Source organism: Anser anser, assembly GCF_964211835.1.
Source record: "Anser anser genome assembly, chromosome: 1".
Classification (NCBI taxonomy): Eukaryota; Metazoa; Chordata; class Aves; order Anseriformes; family Anatidae; genus Anser; species Anser anser.
The window spans coordinates 130,171,757-130,193,526 of NC_139720.1; the positions used below are offsets into that span (position 1 = coordinate 130,171,757).

The 21,770-nt window shown below is 38.9% G+C and overlaps 1 protein-coding gene across 1 annotated transcript in view; it reads right to left on the reverse strand.

Moving 5' to 3' along the window:
• Nucleotides 1-1,097: 1,097 nt before the first annotated feature.
• BMX (BMX non-receptor tyrosine kinase) overlaps nucleotides 1,098-21,770 on the reverse strand; it is a 28,616-nt gene continuing 7,943 nt past the window's right edge. Inside the window, exons 6-19 of the mRNA XM_083821051.1 lie at nucleotides 21,688-21,749; nucleotides 16,823-17,001; nucleotides 14,710-14,772; nucleotides 13,595-13,654; nucleotides 13,004-13,058; nucleotides 11,355-11,437; nucleotides 10,739-10,866; nucleotides 10,254-10,328; nucleotides 9,316-9,487; nucleotides 8,181-8,397; nucleotides 6,521-6,585; nucleotides 5,376-5,494; nucleotides 3,291-3,448; nucleotides 1,098-2,254 (exon numbers count right to left, since the gene is read on the reverse strand). Of these exons, the coding sequence (XP_083677177.1) occupies nucleotides 2,180-2,254; nucleotides 3,291-3,448; nucleotides 5,376-5,494; nucleotides 6,521-6,585; nucleotides 8,181-8,397; nucleotides 9,316-9,487; nucleotides 10,254-10,328; nucleotides 10,739-10,866; nucleotides 11,355-11,437; nucleotides 13,004-13,058; nucleotides 13,595-13,654; nucleotides 14,710-14,772; nucleotides 16,823-17,001; nucleotides 21,688-21,749 (1,511 nt within the window). The 3' untranslated portion in view covers nucleotides 1,098-2,179. The remainder of the gene's footprint in view (nucleotides 2,255-3,290; nucleotides 3,449-5,375; nucleotides 5,495-6,520; nucleotides 6,586-8,180; nucleotides 8,398-9,315; nucleotides 9,488-10,253; nucleotides 10,329-10,738; nucleotides 10,867-11,354; nucleotides 11,438-13,003; nucleotides 13,059-13,594; nucleotides 13,655-14,709; nucleotides 14,773-16,822; nucleotides 17,002-21,687; nucleotides 21,750-21,770) is intronic.

Consider the following 21,770-nt stretch of genomic DNA (forward strand, 5'->3'; position numbering starts at 1 on the left):
CAGCCAGCATTTCCACGATTCTGTCCCTTGTAGGTCTCTACTGATTTAAGAGACAGGAACCAACTAAAGACAATTCAAAATGGTAGACAGATGGTACTGGTTAGCTGCAAAATACACAGGAATCTAAAAGAATGGAAACATTTTTTTTTCTTTGAGTTGTCTATACTACATATCTCATTGCCATAATATCCCTACACCTTAGTACTTTATCTAAACTTTAAGATAAATAATTCAACTGTATGTGGTTTTCTCACTTACAGTGCAGCAACAGAAATGGGGAATGACAAATCTGAAAAAAAAATTAAATAATGTAATTAGACATGCCAGCCATCTTCAGATCTGTTGTTAAGATTAACCTTTCCATTAAGACAAAGCTTTCATTTCAAAGCAATTAATTTTAAAAGCTGTGCTATAAATCAAAAGACCACAATTCAGAATTGTTAATATATAAAACCACTAAAAAATATAACAGGATGTTGGAAGGACAGAAATAAAAAGACGACATTTATATGAAAAAAACATCCCCATACATCAGCCCCAATGTCAGTCCCTCACCCTGTCTGTCCTTGGGGCCCACCCTTCACTCATATGCTGCCCTTTAAATGGGTCTGCACCTCTTACTTGAGGCACAGGCAACATCATCCCATGCCCAACCTCTCCCTCAGACCATACAAGCCTCCCATGCCCCCCCCCCCCCCCAGCTGTGTGTAGTCACACACGTCATCATTTTCATGGTCCCAGATGCTATTTCCCCAGAAAGACACACTGCTCCCATTGTAGACAGGCATGTGCTCTGCAAGGGAGCTTCCAACAGAGGGACTAGGCAACAACAAGAAGCACAGGCACCAGAGACCCAGACAGGCCCTGGGTCTTCATCTCTTTCTCCCCTCTCCCCACATGTCTGCACCGTGCATTTCTTACTCCTTAGGCTCGGTTTACAGCTGGACAGGTGCTGGCCCCAGCTCAGACCTGAGCTGCAGAGGTGTCCCCGTTAAGGCTGGGACAGCTCCACCAGGGCACCTGGTCGGCAGCAATCACTCTGACTCCTAGAGGGGTCTCACAAAGACTTAGCTCGACTCTAAGGAGAGAGGAGATGATTTTTTATTTTTTATTTTTTTTTTCAGAAATTGCTTTATTTTATAACCCCTTCTTTTTATATACATTAGATCAGCATTTTACAAATGTCAGTGTCTAAGTTTAGACTACTCTGTTATGGTTAAGTAACTTCAGATGTATTTGGTATCTCTAGACAGAATGAAGTTAGTGTTAATTAGCATAGTGCTATGAGCATTTGAAAGTTGGGTGTTCTTATTTAAGAACTCAGTGCTAACATTAGGAACCAAATTTCATCTCATCACTAGTAAAATATCTGGCTAAGCAATTATATTAATAACATTTCCAGTTCTAAAATTTTGGCTCTTCAGGTTTTATAGAGATCAGCGTAATTTACCACCTACTATTGTAATGACTACAAAATTCTGCAAAAAAATATATATTTTTTCCATTTTCTAAGTGCAGCAGGAAGCAATAACACTCCAAACAACTCCTCGTATGTAGCTAAGCTGCAAATATCTTAGATACGTAGTTTAGAATAAATTCCAAATCAAACACATACCCTGAGGGCCAAAATTAAAATCAATACTACTAGTAAACAAACTGATATAATATTTTACCAATAGAAATTTCTAAGTAATTGAAAGTGAGGCTATAACTTCTTATGTTACTGTTACTTGCAGCAGTTCTAAATTTGACCTCAGGCATCAGCTTCAAGGGATTACAAAGAAAAAAATACATTCAGATGAGTTATGATAATCAGAAAACCTAACAAGCATGAATTTCCCTATTTACATTTCCAGTTAAGGCCAAACAATGACATCTTGGAAGCAAGGAAGGTGTATACACAGTTGCTGTATGCCTCAGTGTCTGTGAAGTCCTTTGAGACAATGCTAAGAGAATGAATTATATTCTTCCACAGCATCCTTCCAGATTCTATCACCTGCAGCATATCATAAAAGCTTTCTCCTTACACTTGGTCATCTCCCTGATTAAGTCAGAAAAAGACTAATATACAGAATAATAGAGGTGGTTAATGTCAGGAAGAGTTCATATTTAATTCTCTCACAGAAGACAGGTGATACGGAACCAGTATGCACAGTCATCAGTCTATGAATCTTCTTTTTCAAGCCCTGCTGTCTTCTCTCAGTGCCTCGAAAAATGATAGAAGCTGAAAAAAGGCAGGACGCTTTTCTGGTAGCTGAATGAAGCAAAGATGATAGATACAGTTATTTACTTTTGAAATCATTCAGAAACTGTGCTCTGCATTTTTTTTTCCTTGACTTTAGCATGAAGAAAACAGAAAGACAATGATGTTTAAAGGGTAAAGAAAATTAAAGTTACTTTGTATATTTTCCCTATGTTGTGATAGTTAATATTCTTCCTTTCCATTAACATGTCCTCAAAATAAGTTGTCTTTTTTTTTTCTCTTTTTTTTTTTTTCTCTCTGTCAGTTATATTTAAAAAACTATTATCACTGTCATTTCATGGTATCACCAACAATATGCCAAATGGTGCTTTGTTGCTGGTGATAAACAAGTCATGGTTCATAGAGAACAGACTAAAATTTAGTTGAGGAGGAAAAATAAATCAGGATTAATTCTTGGCACAGCAGACACAAATCTTTAAAAATAATATGAGCGTGTTCAGCATTTGACTTACAACTCATAGAAGAATCACAGATGGGATAACACAACCTTCCCATAAAAAATAACCCCAGTGGGGTTGCACAGCTTTAGTGATCTAGAAATGTAGAGATCTATCTAAATTATTTAAGACACATGTATATGAATAGAGATAATTTAACTCTGTAATGGCTAAGACAGAAAGGACAAATGACCATAGGAAGGTATAGCAGTAATGGTCCTGTAATCATGGAAAGAATTTAGACAATTACCTTGGCTCAGGACTCAATTTTTAAAACAGTAAAATTAGGTGAGAATAATCTCACCCTGCATATTATGTTGACATTCAAGCATATTTTAATGTTATTTACTTAAATTTGTGGTTCTGAGGAGAAGGGAAGGAATCTTCCTTTATGTCCTATTTCCTGTGCTTTCTCCTCTTATTGCTAACAAAGTCCTGAACTAGACTGTTATATGCAATGTACTACATACAAAGCAAGGCTTTTATAAGAGAGATTTACCATTTAGAACATTAGTTCACCTGTCAACTATGAATCCCAGTAACTCCTACTAATCTTTTTTTCTGCAGTTCATACATGCAGTTATACATACCTCATGCCAGCAGTTGTACATTATCTGGTAGATGATGTCTGAAACCAGTTGTGGTCTATAAAGTCTGTATCCCTGAGAAACTTTCTCAATCACTTGCATGTTATCATACAGCTCGTAGGGCTGCTTTCCCAAAGTGAACACCTCCCACATTAAGATACCTGCCGAAATATTCACAACAATCGAAGACAAGAAATGAAAGTCAAGAAAGGCAAGGGAATCCTTTCCCAGAACACGATGCACATGCAACATGTAACCGACTCCACAGAGAATATTGTCCAAAAAAAAGTATAGAGATAACTTACAATTGTGGTTCTGTACTCAAATGTAAAATAATTTCTACTGTAGTAGAAGGTGAAGTTGGATGACAAAGTTAGCTATAAAATGTATTTAATGTGAACAATAATGGACAAAACTCAAAACGTATATCCACAGAGTCTATTTTTTACAAAATATATAAAAACATCCCCTTTCATATGTATGTGTGTACACAGAGAGAGGGAGAAGGATGGAGAAAGAAAATGACAGCTATAGTTATCCATATTTTATAGAATAAATCATAAAAAAAAATACATTTGAAGTGATTGGGACATATATTTGTTTGGTAACAAAGATTTCTTAATGCTTTAAGGTCTCTGCTCCACATACCTATAAAAACTGGATTTTACTGAAGCAATACAAACACTGGATAATAGAATAATCATTAATTCATAAAAACAGCCAGCTTTGTTAGAACTATTTTGTTGTAACTAAACGTGTGATTGATAATCATGCAAACAGTAAAGTAAAAAAAAAAAAAGATATTTATTTTATTCACAATATTTATTATTAAGACTGACAGTAAAGATTCTTTTTTTCCACTGAGAAATTTATTGGATTTTCAACTTCCCTCCAGCTTGAAGACTTGAGCATTGTAGTGTCACAGTGAGATCAGAATAAAATTGAATTCAAGCTTTCCCTGATGAGAGCATTAAGTAGCCAAGATCATTTGTTCTCAGACATCTACTTTTGGGATATGAATGCATCAGTTCAGTTCTTTAGCCCTTCAAAGACACATGAGTTTAAAACAACTAAACAAGAACTGATGGATTCAGCTCATCCTTTGCTTCCACTGCATCAATGGATAGTGGTAAAATGAGAAAAGACCTTCTAAGGAAAATAGTGTTTCCCATTGAAGTTAATGCCGATTATAATGACATTATAATGACAATAATGCCTGGAGTCAGGATTTCATCCATCAGAACAAAAAGAAAATTTATCACCAGAAAATCCAACTTCTGATTGAATTGTATATGTTATAAAAAGCTTGTAAAGGTCATTAACAATATTGGGAGACTAGCTGAAGTTAAAGATAAGAAGAAACACTGCATTTGGAAACACTTTCATCTGCTTTATTCACCATTGTTCAAAGTCAAGAACAGTAGGTTGCCAATCTTTCACCAATTTGACAGCTGCTAAAATTTTCTTACTGCAGGAGCAAACCCATGTAAGTGGAATTTAAGTCTATTCACAAGAGGCTGCCCTTTCTTTGCTACCTTTTGCAGACTTTCAGAAACACTGAACAGACTCCAGGGATTTTAAAATAATAGCTTGAAAACCACTGAAGTAGAAGTTCAAATGTTTGAAATTCATGGGTAGAAGGTGGTCTGCAAATGCATCTTGTTCTTTGCCAAGATGCAGAGTCTCCATTAGCACAGTTTCTCTGCCACAGCTGGCTCATGCAAAGAATCTGTTCTGACCTCTGTGACTAATAGAAAAACTCTTTTGAGTTGGGCAGCACAGATTTATGGTCTACAGCCAAAGATACTGTTTGGTCTCCGCTGCCAACAGTTCCGTTTGGTGCATCCTATTAAACACATATGAAGCAACTGAGGAGTGGCCAAGGTTTCTATGTGGCTATAAGAAAAACAATCGAGCTAAAAAGCACAGGCTTTGATGCATAAAATTAATAAACAAGATCATAAGCTGTAACTGCTTTTTACATTCTTTTTGTGTGCAAATGTCTAGTATTTCCATGTGGTATGCTAAGGAAAGCCAAATATGATTACATATATGCATACATATTTATATGTCAAATTCCATACTTACCGAAGGCCCATACATCCGACTTGCTGCTAAATTTGGTGTAATGAAAAACTTCTGGTGCTGACCACTTCACTGGAAACTTGGTTCCTAGTGAGCTTACATACAGATCATCCAGAACATACCTACAATGCAAGAAACAGACTTGGTTGTGACTGAGTTATGGAATCATAGAGTCACAGAATGGTTTGGGTTGGAAAAGACCATCTAATTCCAACCCCCTGCCATAGGCAGAGACACCTTCCACGAGACCAGGTTTCTCAGTTGCAGTAAAATACTGCTTACTGTTTCTTCCTTGCACATCAGAGGGTTCCTAGGAACAGCCTGGACAGAATTCCAAATTTCCAAAGGATACCTGGTATCTATAATTGATAGACCAGGTCCTTGTTATCAACTTATTAGATAAATAATGCAGAGTGAAAGATAAATGTTGTCAGGCCATCTTGTCCAGTCCCCTGCTCAAATGTGATTATTCCCTACACCAAATCAGGTCAGCTATGTCTCTATGTAGCCAAGTCTTAAAAGCCTCCAGAAATGGCAATTCCAGTGTCCCCAACTAACGTGTTGTCTGTTGCACTACCTCCTTGTGAAAAGCTTCTTGTTGTCCATACCTGAACTTCCTGAGCTGCACTATGTGACCAGTGCTCGTGGTTATATCACCTGGCACTGCTGAGAGAAATTTGGCACCATCAGCTTTATAACTGTAAGTAGCCATAAGCAGCTTTCAGGTTTCCTCTTAGCCTCCCCCTCTTCACCAGACTAAGCAGCCCATGCTCCCCCAGCTCTCCTCAGAGGATGTGTACTCTAGGATGCTCATCCTCTCCCACTTCTCTCCACTGAGGCCGCTGATGGAGATGTTTAGCCCCCAAATTAGTTGCATATCCTCTACACAAAGCAAACTATGAGATTTCCTTAACAAGCATTAGATGTGAAATCACTCAGCTGCATCTGGGCTTTAAGCAATAACTTTTTGAGACAACAAACTATCTTTCTTCTAACTTCCTGATGGTTTAAGGTCATTAATGGATAGGAGACACAAAGAGCCGTTGTGGCTTAAATTTACCAATAGCCAGTTGCTAGCTGAACAATGCCAGTAAATTATAGCTACACTAACATGATAGCTTCACAAGGCTCCCATTTCTTTTACTTACCTTGTCATTCCAAAGTCAGATACTTTCACAGTAAGATTGCTGTCAACCAAACAGTTTCTAGCAGCCTTTAGTAGAAAAGTGAGAAAATAGATGAGTAGAAGAAGACCAAAGAGGAGCAAATACTGTCTTGGTAGTTTGCTAATCATCATTTCTGTCCACTAGCATTTCAAGAAATAATGACATTTTTTGATCGAAGCAATTAAGTTGGGAACTGTAAGATAGTGGTAAGTAGCTCTTATCATTACCTCGGCTGTAATAATGACATTGGGGGATGAGTAAACAGAGGTGAGAAACCCACATTCACTTGGAAAGACAGCGACAGAGCTAGAAACTAAATCCTGTCTTTAGAATTGCACCATCCTCCAGGGTCTTTTTGTGTAGTCTCAGAATGTACCAAGGCATCAAAAGCAGGAAGGAAAACATTGATTTGATTATTCACATTGCATTATAAGCATAGTGGAACAATAAAAGATGATATAAACAGTCTGTTTTATGAAAAGTTCAGCATGAACCTAGTTCTACAAATGATCACTAGAGAACACTTATCTAAGGCTATATTCTCTGCCTGCATGCTCATTAATTTTTGTGATGTAGTTTGAATCTGCAGTCCTCCACCTGAAATCAAGCTCAAAATTTATTTCTGTTTTCCCATGGTGTAAAGCCAGTTTTCAGAATCTGACTTTGTATTTATAACTTGAGTTCTGCTACCTAAACTGTCTGACATTCCTGATTTCTGAATCAGGTGTGAAAATTAGTGAGCTATGGATTTAACAACTTTGTTTACAAATAGAAACAAATCTTTGAAAACACCAACAAGACAGCATTTAAAATGCTACCTGAGGAGATGGCATCCCTATTGGAAAGTTAAGCAAGACTATAACAAATATTGTCACAAATATTCCAACATATTTTTGTCTGGATTAGAATGTAAAACGCTGCTATTGACTCTGAAGCACAATATACCAGAAATTTGGGTAGGTTCACTTTTAACAGGCCTATAAAATAACCACTTATTTCACCAAAGACTTATACTACCATTCTTGGTAGCTAAGTTTTGCAGCAACTTGAAAAAATTGCTTGAAGGCAGTGGCAGATAAATGTATTTAAGGGAGAGGGCAACTGCAGACTTTCAAGTTCTGTTCCTGCTTGCAATGCACCAGAGTAAATTCCCATTTATCCTAATAGCGGTCACACTTGTTTTATCAGAGAAAAAGTTTCCAATTAAACAAATCCTTAACTCATTAAAACATGACCCACATCTTTAATGCTGCACCTCTTTCTCCTGGAGGACTAAATTATCACTGGACAGACCTCTTTGCTTTATTAATGTTATAATTGGATATCTCTGCTGCCAAGTGGTGCATAAACCCTTGAGGCTAGCACCCACAAATGTGGGCAGCACAGTATGCGGTGCTGTAGACTTGCCAGCTCAGCTCAGCTCTGAAACAGAGCAGGTCAGCTTGTGGGCGGTGCTGTTTACATGGGGCTTTAGTGCCCCTAGGCCAGAGGTGCTTTGTACTGAGCCAACTGTGTGTCTCTGATCTGCAGACTATGATGTTTTTCGGGGTGAATGCCTACAGAGCCAGAGCAGCTGTGGCTGAACCTAAAGGCAGAACTGCCTCTGCCTATCCTGTTGCAATTCTCCTGTGGGATAGCTTACCAAGTCTCTGTGTATGAACTGACAGCTCTCCAGAAATGCCATAGCATCACAAACGTCATAACATATTTCCAGAAGCTGAAGGGGTTGCAGCTCCTTCCCATGACTCTGTAAGTAGCTAAGCAAACTGCCGTTTGACATATATTCCATCACTATATAGATGGGATACAGTTTTGAGCATACACCGTACAGTCTAACAAGTTTGGGATGATTAAGTTTCCTGAAACAAATAAAAATAAAATAGTCAAAGAATAAATAGTTATGATTGTGCATTTCTGTAAGTTTTGTCCTTCAAATATTAATGTAGCATACTCTGAGACATTTGCGAGACTGGATACAGTCCTATCACAGGCTGTAAATTATTCCTTTTCAAGAAGAACTGAGACACCTTCTGCTTATTACTGGGAGACTCAGTATTGATGGTAACCAAAAAAAGATTCAGTATTGATAAAATGACAACTTCATAGTCCAAATCTGAAATAAGATTAAGCAGTGCAAATGTGCAGCCTTATTGGTGGGAGAAAATAGAAATGAGCAGGTAAGGTGGGTCTTTTACCTTAAAAATTTCTACTAAAATCATGCTGCAAAATTTAAAGACTTAGAATTCTGATTGTATCAGCTAGTTGACTGCCCGAAATGTAGTGCATACATTTAAAATATGAGATAACAGAAATATTCTTGAATTCATGTGCTTCAGTTATCATTTCATGGAATTTCATTGGACATTCTAACATTATTGCCTCTTTGGAGTCACAGACTAAAGCTGCAAGTCACATGTTCATATTGATGGCATTTTCCTGTTATTCATCTCATTCCTACCTGCAGGACGGCAGGAACATCCTTCTAATCATTTCAGTATAAATGCTAATGAAGCATAGTTTTAAGTGATGTATGTGGAACCTCTTAACTTGTAGAAGAAATGTTAATTGAAAACTTTTTTGTAGATGACCCCATCAATCTCTGTGTTGTTCTTCTAGTAATATTACATGGCTACATATTTAGCCTGTGCCTAATGTACCCAACACTATTTAATGATATTTTTAAGAGGAAATTATTTTTTCCTGTGTCTGCTATGTATCACTGATTAATGAATGGAGAGATCATTGCTTCCAAATAATTAAGCAATGGCACAGCTTACATCATGGTCTGAGCTTCTTCTGTGAATTCATCTTCTGACATTGCTCCCTCTTTCACCATCTTTACAGCCACATCATATCGTCCCTTCCACTTTCCCAGATGCACCTCTCCAAACTGACCACTTCCTAGCTCTCTCAACAGGACAATTTCTTCTCGCTTCAGCTCCCATATTCCTAGTGGGACAAAAGAAATTCCCTTTAATAAAAAAATGGGCAAGTGCAGGCATGGCATCTACCACATGCAATGGTTTTGTTTTCTCTGAAGGGTTGCAGAACTACACTGCACTGAGGCAACATACCTGTTTCTCATCTCAGCTTTGTGTTTGAGTTATAGAAGGACATTACAATTCCTAAAAGTGTTGTTTGCTACTACCTGGATTTTTGCCTTATAAACAGATTTGAGACAATTTTAAGTATCAAATGATGGTATATATTTATGTAGGGGACTGGAAAACAAGTATTACTGTGCCAGGTAATGTGGCAGAGGGAAGAAATGGCCTTGACTCAGATGTGCTGGGGAAGAAAGCACACAAAGCCTTTCACAGTTGATACAAAATTTGACTTAGGGGCCCTTAAAAAGGCACAACATAAAAGTTGACATAAAACACCTTTGCATTCACCTTGCCCTGGACGTAGACAAGATACACATGAAGGAAGGGATACCCTATTTCATAGAACCATAGAGTCTCAATGCTATTCTGGACAAGAGGAAGCTATGGAAGGGGCTGGATGACTGAGAGACCATCGTTCCCAAATTCTCACAGGGTAGGAGGCTCTGCATTGTCTGCATGGACAAACTGAAAGGGCCACCAAACAGTGAGCTCAAGGATTCTGCAACCTCTTACAAGCCTGAACACAGTAAGAGTCACAGTTTTCTGGTTATTCATTTCTTGCTGGCCAAGACTGACACCAGATTCAAAAAGGAAAGTTATCTTCCTACCATTTCCCAGTGAAGCTGTGTCTGGGACTTTATTTACTTGCATAGATACTGCATGCCGGAGCCTTGTCACCATACCTACAAAGAAAACCTCTTAAAGTTGACAATACATAAATGACTTCTCTGAATCAAAGAAAATACAGGGGAATTAACACAAACTCACACACACCTTATTACAACCATCCAGGTAATGACAGAGGACAATGTTTAGCAGATGCATCACTTCACAAGACTGAGTATTTTCTGTGCTTAAGAGCTATTGCAGCAGAGGTATTGCAAGAAGAGGTAGTGCAATACCCAAAAGCACTGTACAGAAAAGCAAAGCAACTATTTTGATTGTGAACATAGTAGATCAAGTTACACCTAAATTCTCCCAAAAGATGTTTTGATATTTAGAAGATTCAGTATTGGAAGTGATTCATGATACCTCTGAGAAGCCCAGAAGCCTAAGCCAAATCCATTCAAGTAGAAAGAGCACACAGGATTACCTGCTGAGTTGTGCTGGTGATAGTGTATAAGTTTGGGAATTGATTCAAAACAGTAATTTTCAGCAAGGTAATACTTGTTCTGAGGGGTTTTGTGCACATGGTAATGTTTGACTGTTCCTTTTTTACTTCTGAAAAACAAAACAAAGTGCTGTGTATGTTCGAGTGTTACAAAGTGCCTTCCAGACCATGGATGAATAGATTAGTTAGCTGCTGAATGAACTGCAACACCCTTCCCTTCCCTTCCCTTCCCTTCCCTTCCCTTCCCTTCCCTTCCCTTCCCTTCCCTTCCCTTCCCTTCCCTTCCCTTCCCTTCCCTTCCCTTCCCTTCCCTTCCCTTCCCTTCCCTTCCCTTCCCTTCCCTTCCCTTCCCTTCCCTTCCCTTCCCTTCCCTTCCCTTCCCTTCCCTTCCCTTCCCTTCCCTTCCCTTCCCTTCCCTTCCCTTCCCTTCCCTTCCCTTCCCTTCCCTTCCCTTCCCTTCCCTTCCCTTCCCTTCCCTTCCCTTCCCTTCCCTTCCCCTTTAACACAATGCTGCAGAGATTTTGTTCACAACCAGTCATACCAAGTAATATGCCCATAGCATGCTCACAGAAATGATATACATTCTTTGGATACTTACTCTTGAAACTTGCTGAATACAGACACAGTAAATGTTCCTGCCTGGCTAGAAGACTTCCGCACCATAAAAGCACCTTCTTTTCCCTAATTATTAAAAAAAAAAAAAAAAAGAAAAATACAAGAAACATTGAAGTTGGGATTCATCCCAGTGAACTTTAGATTTCTATACTGTAATGTCCACAAACAAGAGAAGGAGGCATAACTCATATGACATCCTTTAAGTACTACATTAGGACAAGATAAATTATGCCTTAGAAACACGTATTTCTATCCACTAAAAAGGGTATCTAGGTAACTGGCTGTGGTATCTCACTGTAGATGTTTAAAACTAGGTGAGTTGTGTCTCAGTCCAGACATGAAGCAAGTAGTGTGCCATTTTTGTGTGGCGTATAAATACAGATTTATTGCAGGGGAGATGGAAAATTTCTAACGCCTTCTCAATCCTCCTGTTACCGCCAGAGGCAGTGAGTGTTGTGTGACCCAAACAAAGCCACGTACATCCTATCTGAGTAAGAACTCTCACTATTATACTCAGTTCCTTCACATTAAACTGTAAACTTTACATTAAACTAAATTAATTAAACTGTTGTCATTTTCTATTGCCAAAGTGTTTTTTTTTTCTTTTTTTCTTTTTTTTTTTTTTTTAGATATATTAACAGTTTACCATACTGGGCTGGATATTCTGGTTTTCAGAGTTCATTTTACAGCTACACCTCTGATGTGCTAGAAATGGCTAGTGCAGTGAGGAAAGAAGACATCCAGAACTTCACATAGAGGCCAAGCTTCATTGTTGTGAAATTCAGAGGAAACTTCATGTTAAAGGAAACTTCTTTAAGTTAACTGGATTCAGGAGTACCAGCACCTCTTGGGACTGAGACATAGCCCCTTTTACCCATTGATTTGCCACTCTTGCATTTCATTCCTGAACCAATGGCACAGGCCTAAGGGAAAGGACATTGAGACAAGGCTCACAAGGAGTTGGGTTTTCTCAAAGTGGTTAGTGGTTGAGTGCCAATTAGTGAGGCTGTGAGAAAGCAGCCAGCTGCCACAGGAAAAGACGATAACTTGTCTACACTGGACACCTAAGCCGAAAGCATGGCTGAGGCTAGATCTCCTGCAGAAAGGTGCATGGACAAGTCCTTCTGCAGTTGTCTTTTGTGATGGCTGGTACACCTGAGTCGCCCCTACTTCTAGTCTTTGCTCTCAATCAGCAGGCATAGCACTGGTTTGCTCCAGGTTCCCTGCTAGTCTGGGTGAAGTTTTACTTCACATCCATGTATTATAAAACCAGTGCAAAGAACTCCTCTAGACTGACATGCAGGAAGAGCCACACTGGAGCAAACAACACAGGCTTAGAGCTAAAACCAATACGCAGAGCCCTGGGGGGGAAATGCACACATTATGGCTTTGCTCCAGGCCTGTTTTTGAAGTGTATCATTTGTTTGTCTGTGTAAGAGCCATCAACACATCTGGACATTTTTAGAGATCTGTTTGTTGGTACCAAATTAGCACAAGAGTTTCCAGCACTGTGTAATACAACAGCTATTTGAAGAGCATCAGCATCCTCTAGCTACACAGTATAGCAAAGACAACTGGCACAGAAACATTTACACGGTTGTTCATATACAAGCAATAAAAGATGTGCAGGACCTTCTGACGGAGCAGCTGCTCAGACTGGGCACGGGAGATACCACCAGCATACCAACTGCAAGGAGAAATATGGGGCTTGTTATTAGGCTGATTTCTGGATAAGGATTCATGAAAAATGCCATACAATGTAAACATTTTCAAAACTGCTTTGAAAAGCCAGAGATTAGAGTCGGGACTTGTCCCGCATTTGTGATTTTGGGCCATTATAAGAAGGAAACCGCAAGTTCCCATGTGCTTCTGATGTGCCTCTTCATCCTGAAATATCTGGGCCTACTCTGTGACTCCAACTTTTTACAGTAACTTGTTACAGCGTAGGAGAGTAACTCCTTACTCCTTACTAGTGTAGGAGACTGATTTGTCTAAACGTCAAATGCTTTTTTTTTTTTTTCCAAAACCAAATACATTCCTGCTTTTGGAAGCCTGTGGGCAGTGATGCTGCTGCTGACCTCAAAGCTGATGACTATATATATAGTTATTACCATTAATATGACATCAATGTATAGAATTCCATTGTTCTAGGAAGTTGTGTAAAGTGGAGTCTCTGCCCAAAGAATCTTTCAGTTCTCACAAAGACATATCCTACATACTCACTCGTGCTGTGCAATACTCTGCTCTTCTGATGATGTGTGTTCATTGACACTTGAGTTTTCCCTGCAAAGACACAACAATATACTGAAATTGTGAAAAACTAGTTATGGAAATTGCTTTCCTCAGGTCATACTGTATATAGTTTTTTGAGCAATTGCTGCTGTTATGCCACGGTCTACAGTGAACATTTAAAATGTTGAGACATATTTAATTTTCCTCCATTTTTTTTTTTCCCAACTTGGTAAACACTTACATGGCCTTTCCTCTCCACTATGCAATATGTTGGAAAGACAAATATGCTCTGTGCATGTTGTAGCAGGCAATGAGACTACATATGCCTTCACTGACCTCATGGAGAGATTGCATCTACCTTTTCAAAATTTACATGGAAGATTTCCAAACCCATACAACCATATACTTCCCAAATAAATATTCTTAGCATGACAGACAATAGATAGAGTTAATGTGACAGAAAAAGAGGCCTCTAAAATAATCTTTTGTGCAAAAACAATAGTGATTCTAATTAACTCTGGATTTTTACAGGTTACTATTACAGTGGTTGCATTTTGTTGTTGTTATTGTTTTTTGTTTTTTTTTTTTTTAAAAAAAGGAAACCTTTGAATCTTATCCAGTATGGTTTACTATGAGAAAATCTGCTAAGCTACTGTAAGATTTTCGTTCAAATATTTTGGCATACACTTAGTACTTACAATGTCATATCATCTTACTAAAAAGTCAGATCTGATATATCACTTTGACAGACCTGGAGTCATTTTACCCTGTACTGGAATGCTCCCGTATATATAGATGCATGAGAGTGCTAGCAAAGCTGACATTTTAATGCTGAAATAAGACTACAAAGACTGAAATCCCAGCATATTGAAGACAGTGGCAAAATCCTCCTGATTTAAATGAAACCAAGATTTTCAACTGATGTTTTTTGCATTAATGTATGAGTCAAGAAGACAAATTGTACTTGATTCTACACCATGCAGTAAATGTTATGCTTAGTACTCAGAAAGTTACTTAAGAAGAAAAATATTCCAAAAATGTTGCCTGATCTTTTCTAGAGTAGTGCGGAGAACATTTAAGCAGTGGATGGCTGCATATTGATTCACCTTGGCTCATCATCATTCAGGGATAACTTTCTCAAGCAAGTGCTCGGTACAAAACCTTCATTCCTGCAAAATAAACAGTTCACAGTTCAGCTATCATACACGATTGCTTCTTAAAATTGGTCACTTAAAATAGGAAAAGGGATTAATCAGACAGTTGCTCTCTAGAATGCCACTGATAGAAATGCTCATGGTTAAAACATTTATGCTTTTTATATGATATGGAGGAAAATGCAGAGGTAATTTTACTTTAGAAGGCTACATTTCAATGAATTATCCTTTTTGCTAGTCACTGAAAAGGCTTCTTCTTCAGTGATTGGCTTCATCATATGGAAGATTGGAGCAGCTGTTCAACAATATCATTACATGCCATTTCAGTTGCTGTGATGAAAGATGCCAGTGACTAATGGGTGCCATCAGAGTATCCAAGGTCAAACACAGAAAGTCAATAGGTAGGCTCAGCACTCTTCCCCACACAATGCCAGACTCAACTGAGAAGCTAATCTAAGGGAAGGTGGACAGCTGAGCTACCACTTAAAGCAGCAGGTGGCATGATGTGTTGAACTAAGTTATGGGGACCTGTAGTCATCCACAGAGTGGTAAGAGGGTGGACTGTATGCTGCGCTCATCAGAAAAATAAATAGGGGGAATTAATATACATTTGAACATGGGTGAACACAGAAGAGAAGGGTTTCTCCACCACAGATCTCAACAGAACAAGAAGAAATCTGAGAGGGTGTGAAATCTGAAACAGGTAACTTCTGGTTTTTTATACTACATTTGAAACACCAAGATCTTCAGTATTTCCAAGCAGAACTTTAAGGTTTTGTTATGATATATATGGATGGGGTTTGTCCTTGCAGAATCAATACTGCAAGTCTCAGTTTCTCAAGCCAAAGAGAAAAACGTGTATGTCTATAAATCTATATATCTATAACTTTAAATGTCCTCCTTTCTCTTGATTTCTTTCTGCTCCTTCATTCATCTCAGAACACTTCGTTCAACCTCCATATGCAAAGCTGCCTGTATCATATGCTTTTACATAGCCATCATCATCATCATTCCAGTGATGGCCTTTAAAAGCATGTCTCAGATTACTCAGTTATTATTGTCTTACAGTTGCCAGAGTTGTGTGCTGCTTTCTTCAACCAGAGCAGTATGCCAATCCTGTGAGTTTTACTTAATGTTGATTTATTTGTTTGCTTACTTGCAGATGTAAACTTAATCAATGAATTATGAGTGGATCAAGTCATTTCATTTTCTTCCAAACCAGTTTGGAAATCCCCTAGCTCAAAAATTCTTCTCTTCCACATTTCTATCATGTACATAAAGTCAAACTCAGCTAGTATCCATCATGAGACAGACAAGGAATCGTATCTCTTCCAGGCAGCTCCTGTTTGCTGTACTGCCTTTGTCTCCAGTGTACTCTGAAAGCTGTTTCTTATTTAATGACTTGGGAAGAGACTCTCTTTTCTACACCAGCTGGATATTAATGAAAAATGTCTTATTTTAAGTAGTTGAAGGGGATTCCTCCACTTGTGAACCTCAAAGGGAATAATTTAATGCTTCTGTCCTGTGCAGGATGGGGGTGCTCTGTCTCTTTGGGAAAGTATTGCTAAAGCTGGTGAGAGACTGAAGTGAGAAATTATTCCTGCTGCAGCAGTTCTCACTGGTCTCCTGTGTTCTCACTGCTATTACAACAGTGATGGTGTTGGTCTAAGGTTTATTTGTGCATACTCAGGAGGCAAAGTTTGTGAGCAGAGTTTTTATCTTTTATTCACTGAAACTAAAAAGGGCAGCTTCTGAGTGCACAAGCCCTTCTTCAGGCACACATCAGAATTAGTGCCACTAAGGATACTATTTTAGCTGGCATACATGCAGTGACTATTGTGAATTGCACCCAGTCTGGTAGCCAAGGATGGTAACGAAAATGGAGTTGTACATGAGAAAATGAGGCTTCTCCAAAAAGATGTAATAGCTACTAACATAGTTCCAACCTAAGGCTAATTTTAAAGACCCTGTAAGGTACCAGGACTGCCTGAAGTGTTGCCAATGAGGATAAGGTATGTGGAAGGTCATGATCACAAAGAAAAAGTATTCTGCAGTGCATACTTACCCTTCCAAATCTCTCACTTTCCACCAGGCAAAATCTTCCTCTTGCAATACGTGGTATTTATTGCATTTGACAAGCCGGATAGCTGAATCTCCTGAGGGTTCATAGTTGCATTGGGCCACAGCCATATTCAGGACTGACTTGCTTGGTGATAGTACCTGAGGCAGGCTTCTACGTCTCAACTTTGGAAGACAGAGGAAATAAAAAAACAAACAGATGCATCACAGGGTACAGTAAGAAATACCATACAGCATGTACGCTATCACTTATATCTTCAACATGTACAATGATATTAAGCAAATTAATCAAAACTAAGAATGTGGGCACAGGCAAGCACCTTTTCCCTCATTAATTGTCCACATTTGTGGGACAGGTGAGAAGAGAGCCAAGTTCCATCATGACACCAGAAGCATTACATTGAGTGGAGGCTGACACGGCTGTAATAGGAAGCTCTAATTAACATGATGACATAATAGACTGGACTCATATCAAAAGCTTACCACCTATCTGAAGCTGATAATGTTTATTGAACAGTTGCAATTCATGAGCTAGAAACCATGTGACTAAATTGTGTTTACCTATAACAAGGTGAGATGATGTCCTGTTGAATCAGAAAATCCCATTACAGTATTATAAAACAACTTTTTTTTTTCTAAATGTCTGTTGATCAATAGTAATCTTAGCATGAAGCACAACAAACATTAGTCAATTGTTACTACCAATCAATGAATACAAAAAGCTATATGAATTATAAATTGTTGCCTTTTCTTATCATCGTTATTGACTAGCTTGGATGTTTCTCTGCTAAGCACATTCGACATAAGGAACTCCAGTTCTTGGTAGCTAACTTTCCCTATGCAAGCTAAACAAGTGTAGGTATGTAACTTTGGGATTCATTCATCTTTGACCAGGGTCTTCAGGTGAAATGTGTCTTCCTACAGAAGTCTCTATCATCAGGAGGTCTACACAAATAACTTGGATTTAAAGACTGTCATTAAAGTTAGGTTACATCAATCAAAAAGCCATAGGCAAAGGAGCATCTAAAATTTAGGTACTGAAATGCATTTAGAGATTGGAGAAATGTCATAACTGAGAAAATCCAGATATCACAACCCTTTAAGAGCAGGAAAAACTACATGCAGAACACTGACAGAAAAGGATGGAGGAAAATAACAAAGACTTAGAAGGGACTCCAGATGCCAACTGTTTATTTCATATTATTATTTTAGAACTGAAAAGCTCTGTAATACAATACCAGGGAGGAATGCCAAATGTCCCAAAGCAGGCTGTGGTTCTTTGAAGTTAAGTCCAAAAAAACATGGCGTCGTATATTTGCTTGTCTCCTCTTTACTGACATTTCTTTACTTTATTTAAGCAAGAAGAAACCAAAGAGCCAAGTGAATGGATGACTGAGTCCACTAAGCAAGAAGACACACAGAACCTCTTCTTGTAAACACAATGAGCCTCAGTCTGATCTCACTAAGTTCCTGTGGAGATGATCTTTTTTTTTTTTTTTTTTTTAAGAGAGGAATCACTCACAGTAGAATCCTCCTCATTTGCCTAGACTTAGATATGTTACTCATCAAGTGCTACTGCTTGAACCCAGGAAAGCTGGCTCCTGTTCGTCATATCCGACTTCAGTGGAACAAAGATTATAGCTTGAGGGCCTGTGTTAGGCAGGACTCAAATCTTAGACTTCCTGTAGGTTTTGTGGAAAATGACAGAACTAGAATTGTCTGCAGCTGTCAGAAAGATTGATAAATTTAACTGTTTGGTTTTTTGTTTGCTTCCCCTGCCCCCCCCCCCAAAAAAAAAAAAAAAACATGCAGCGATGTTAAAGCAAGCTGATGCTTAGAGCAAGTAAAAGTACTTATAAACTCATGTGCAGCTCTGAGATTTGGACTTGGTAACCTTTAGAAATTAATTTTTTCTTTCTTCATTTCCTCTCTTTTGCTTATGGAATGATCAGGGTGTCATGCTTTGATGGAGATTTCATCTTGCTGTGTGATCACAGGAAAGAGCAAGGCATTGGCCAGAGTAAATGGCAGAAAGAATTATGATCACAGCAAGGAGTTTTGTTTTGTCCAAACAGCCAGGGGACAGAACCAGCCAAAGATGAGCACATCAGATTTGCATCCCTTTGTGTTTTGCTGCTGGATGTGTACTTGACTGTTGCAATATTCTGGATGGACTTCATCAGTAACCTGGTACAGATTAATGGCTTAGTTTGTGTCCTTATATACAGCTTTCCATTTCCGGAAATGGTTGAAAGACCCAGACCATGTAACTTTCTAGTAGTAACTGAATGGACTTTGTTATTTCCTTTATGCTGGCAGTGATATTATTGTGATTTCCATACTGAGGACTTTACCACCACTATCTAGAGAGAGCTGTAGGTAACAGTCTGAGATTCAGGTGTGATAGGTACAGGGGTATGGCTATTGTCTGCAAAACTGTGCCACCACTGTGCAACTGGAGGCATGTGATGCATCCTTTTAGCTTCCATAAACCTTGTTCAATACATTAGCATCAGAAGATATGTGTGTGCACTCAGTGAATTTCTATCAGACCTACATGAAGCATTTGCCATTGAAAAGACAGTGGCTGCCGGGCGTGAACAGAGATGAAAGTATTTCTAAGACAGGAAGCTCCTGCTTCCTGCTGTTATCACAGCACAGGGGAAGTGCCCAGTGCTCCCCATGAAGGCATGTTTGTGACCTTTAATCTCTGTAATGGCATCACTCTTCAGGAACCAGCTCCTCTGTGGGAGACTAGTGGTACAATGTTGAACTGATGAAAGGGATAGACACATCAAAGGTGAAAGATGTAAGGAAACACAGAAGTGCCTCTGGTCAATTGAGGAGAGAGCAAGGGAGCAAGACTTGCAGGGGCTGGAAAGGTGAGGGACATGAACTGGGAGGTAGATGGAAGGAAGGCCGGAGGTTCAAGTGGGACCTTGAACGACTGAATTGTGTAGATGAGATGGCAAAGCAAAAATGTGCTAAAACTTATAGAAGTAGCTCTGGAATTAAATATAGACTGTCTCTTGCCATGAGAAGTCGGCCTTCTTAACCTGATCTATATGATACATTTTGGGGAAATTAAGTCAAGTTGTAAGTAGATGTGGTAGTTGTTATATCTGCATTTACTGAAACTGTTTTGGAAGAATCAATCTAAATACTGTCATGATCCTGCTTTTTAAATTTTCTTTTCAAAATATCATCTCTGAAATTGAGCAGACTATGAAAATAAATCGTAAAGGCCTAGCAGATGCCGGTCTGTTCAGCAGCAGATTTGCATGACTGATGTTCTCTCCAGATAGACAAAGCATCTCTTGATGGAAGCCAGGCAAAGCAGACCACAGTATTCAAAACAAGTTACACTGCTGCATGGTCACAATGCCATTGCTTTCAAATCTCATTATCAGAAAAAAAAAATGTCAAAAGCTTCTTTGATAAAGCCTATTTTCAAGGCTTTCTATTATTATTATTATTATTATTATTATTAATTATAGAGCTTCATTTTACAACTTGTGTTTTTATCTTTTCTCTCTTGATACTCTTATGTGTTTCTTAAAGCCCTGGTTGTCCATGTCAATTGTGTACATAAGAATTCCATTCTTTTTTAAAGTTACTTTCTGATTAACAAAGAAAATCAAGGAAATGGACCCAGAGTGTATCCTAAAGATACAGAAGACAAATGAAAATAAGGCAGGAAACAGTTTTTCATATCCCATGATTTAAAACCCAATCTAGTTTAATTTGGAGAAGGCTGGAGTAGCGATCTGTGAATACACAGACTATGCTGCTAGTCTTTTTTTAAACAGATAAAAACATCATAACTCATGCAACTTCGTTCTCTTCTATTCTCTTGACATTTTTACCTCCTTCCCACCTTCAAACCTCAATAATGAGGCTGGGCAGTGAAGCTAAGGTCAAAGATAGCACTATTGCCCTTTCATTTGTATAGGAGGAGAGAGAAGAGGAAATAAACATAGAAGCAGTTCTTCCACTTTTGCTTTTATTCTTATCTCTGCCAGTTATTACCCTTTTTCATCAAGCACCTTGCTAAACTGCTGCAAGCAGGGGTTTTTTTGTTTGTTTGTTTGTTTTTGGTGTCCTGTTGTCCTGTTTGTCTGTATGCCTAGCTTTCTCAGATGGAAAGCAAGGCCCAGAAGGTGCTGGTGGGACAGCACACTCCTGGGTTTCTGTCTGATATAAAGTCAAAATAAAGGCAGGAGTGTCCAGAAGCTCTTCCAAATTCATTAACTTAGAGGTTGTCTCTGTAGAGCTGGACTAAACAGACATTCCTAGTGAGGCATCACTACACCTGACCCAACCTCAGACCAGCATAACTTGGGATTTGAGTGAGAAAAGTGCAGTCCATCCACCACTTCTCACCCAAACAGTGGCATATTTGTTCACATCTTCAGTTGCTATGTCTTCAAGCACTGCAAGCACCATTTTCTTCTGGTGACAGTGGTAGAGGGGAGTTTTGGGCATCTCTAGGACCTCCTACACACTAGAGAGCTAGTTTTGATGGCATTCCCTGATCCCACTAGAAATGTGTGTAAAGTTAAAGATGTAACTGCAAGGACTGTAGCCTCTACTGTCACCAGCCTGTTAAGTGAACTAAAAGTGGCTGAGACTTTCCCAGTTTGCCGTTTACAACACACTGAAGAGGGAGCTATGTCCTTCCCTTCACCATGCTGCTGGACAGAAGGATGCTGTAGTCTGACTGCATGTGAGAAGCTGAGACCAGCTTCCAGTGAGATGCTGTTTGCAATTCTCTCTCCCACCCTACAGCACTTCCCATCACCTGGATGCTGGGTCTTTCTCTGTAGGATGATACTTCAAACTTTGACCTACCAGTGTCTGAGGAACTGGAGGCAGTGGTTTCACAGACCAGGTTGTGCAACATAGAGTCACATCTGAAAGAGAGGGATTAAAAA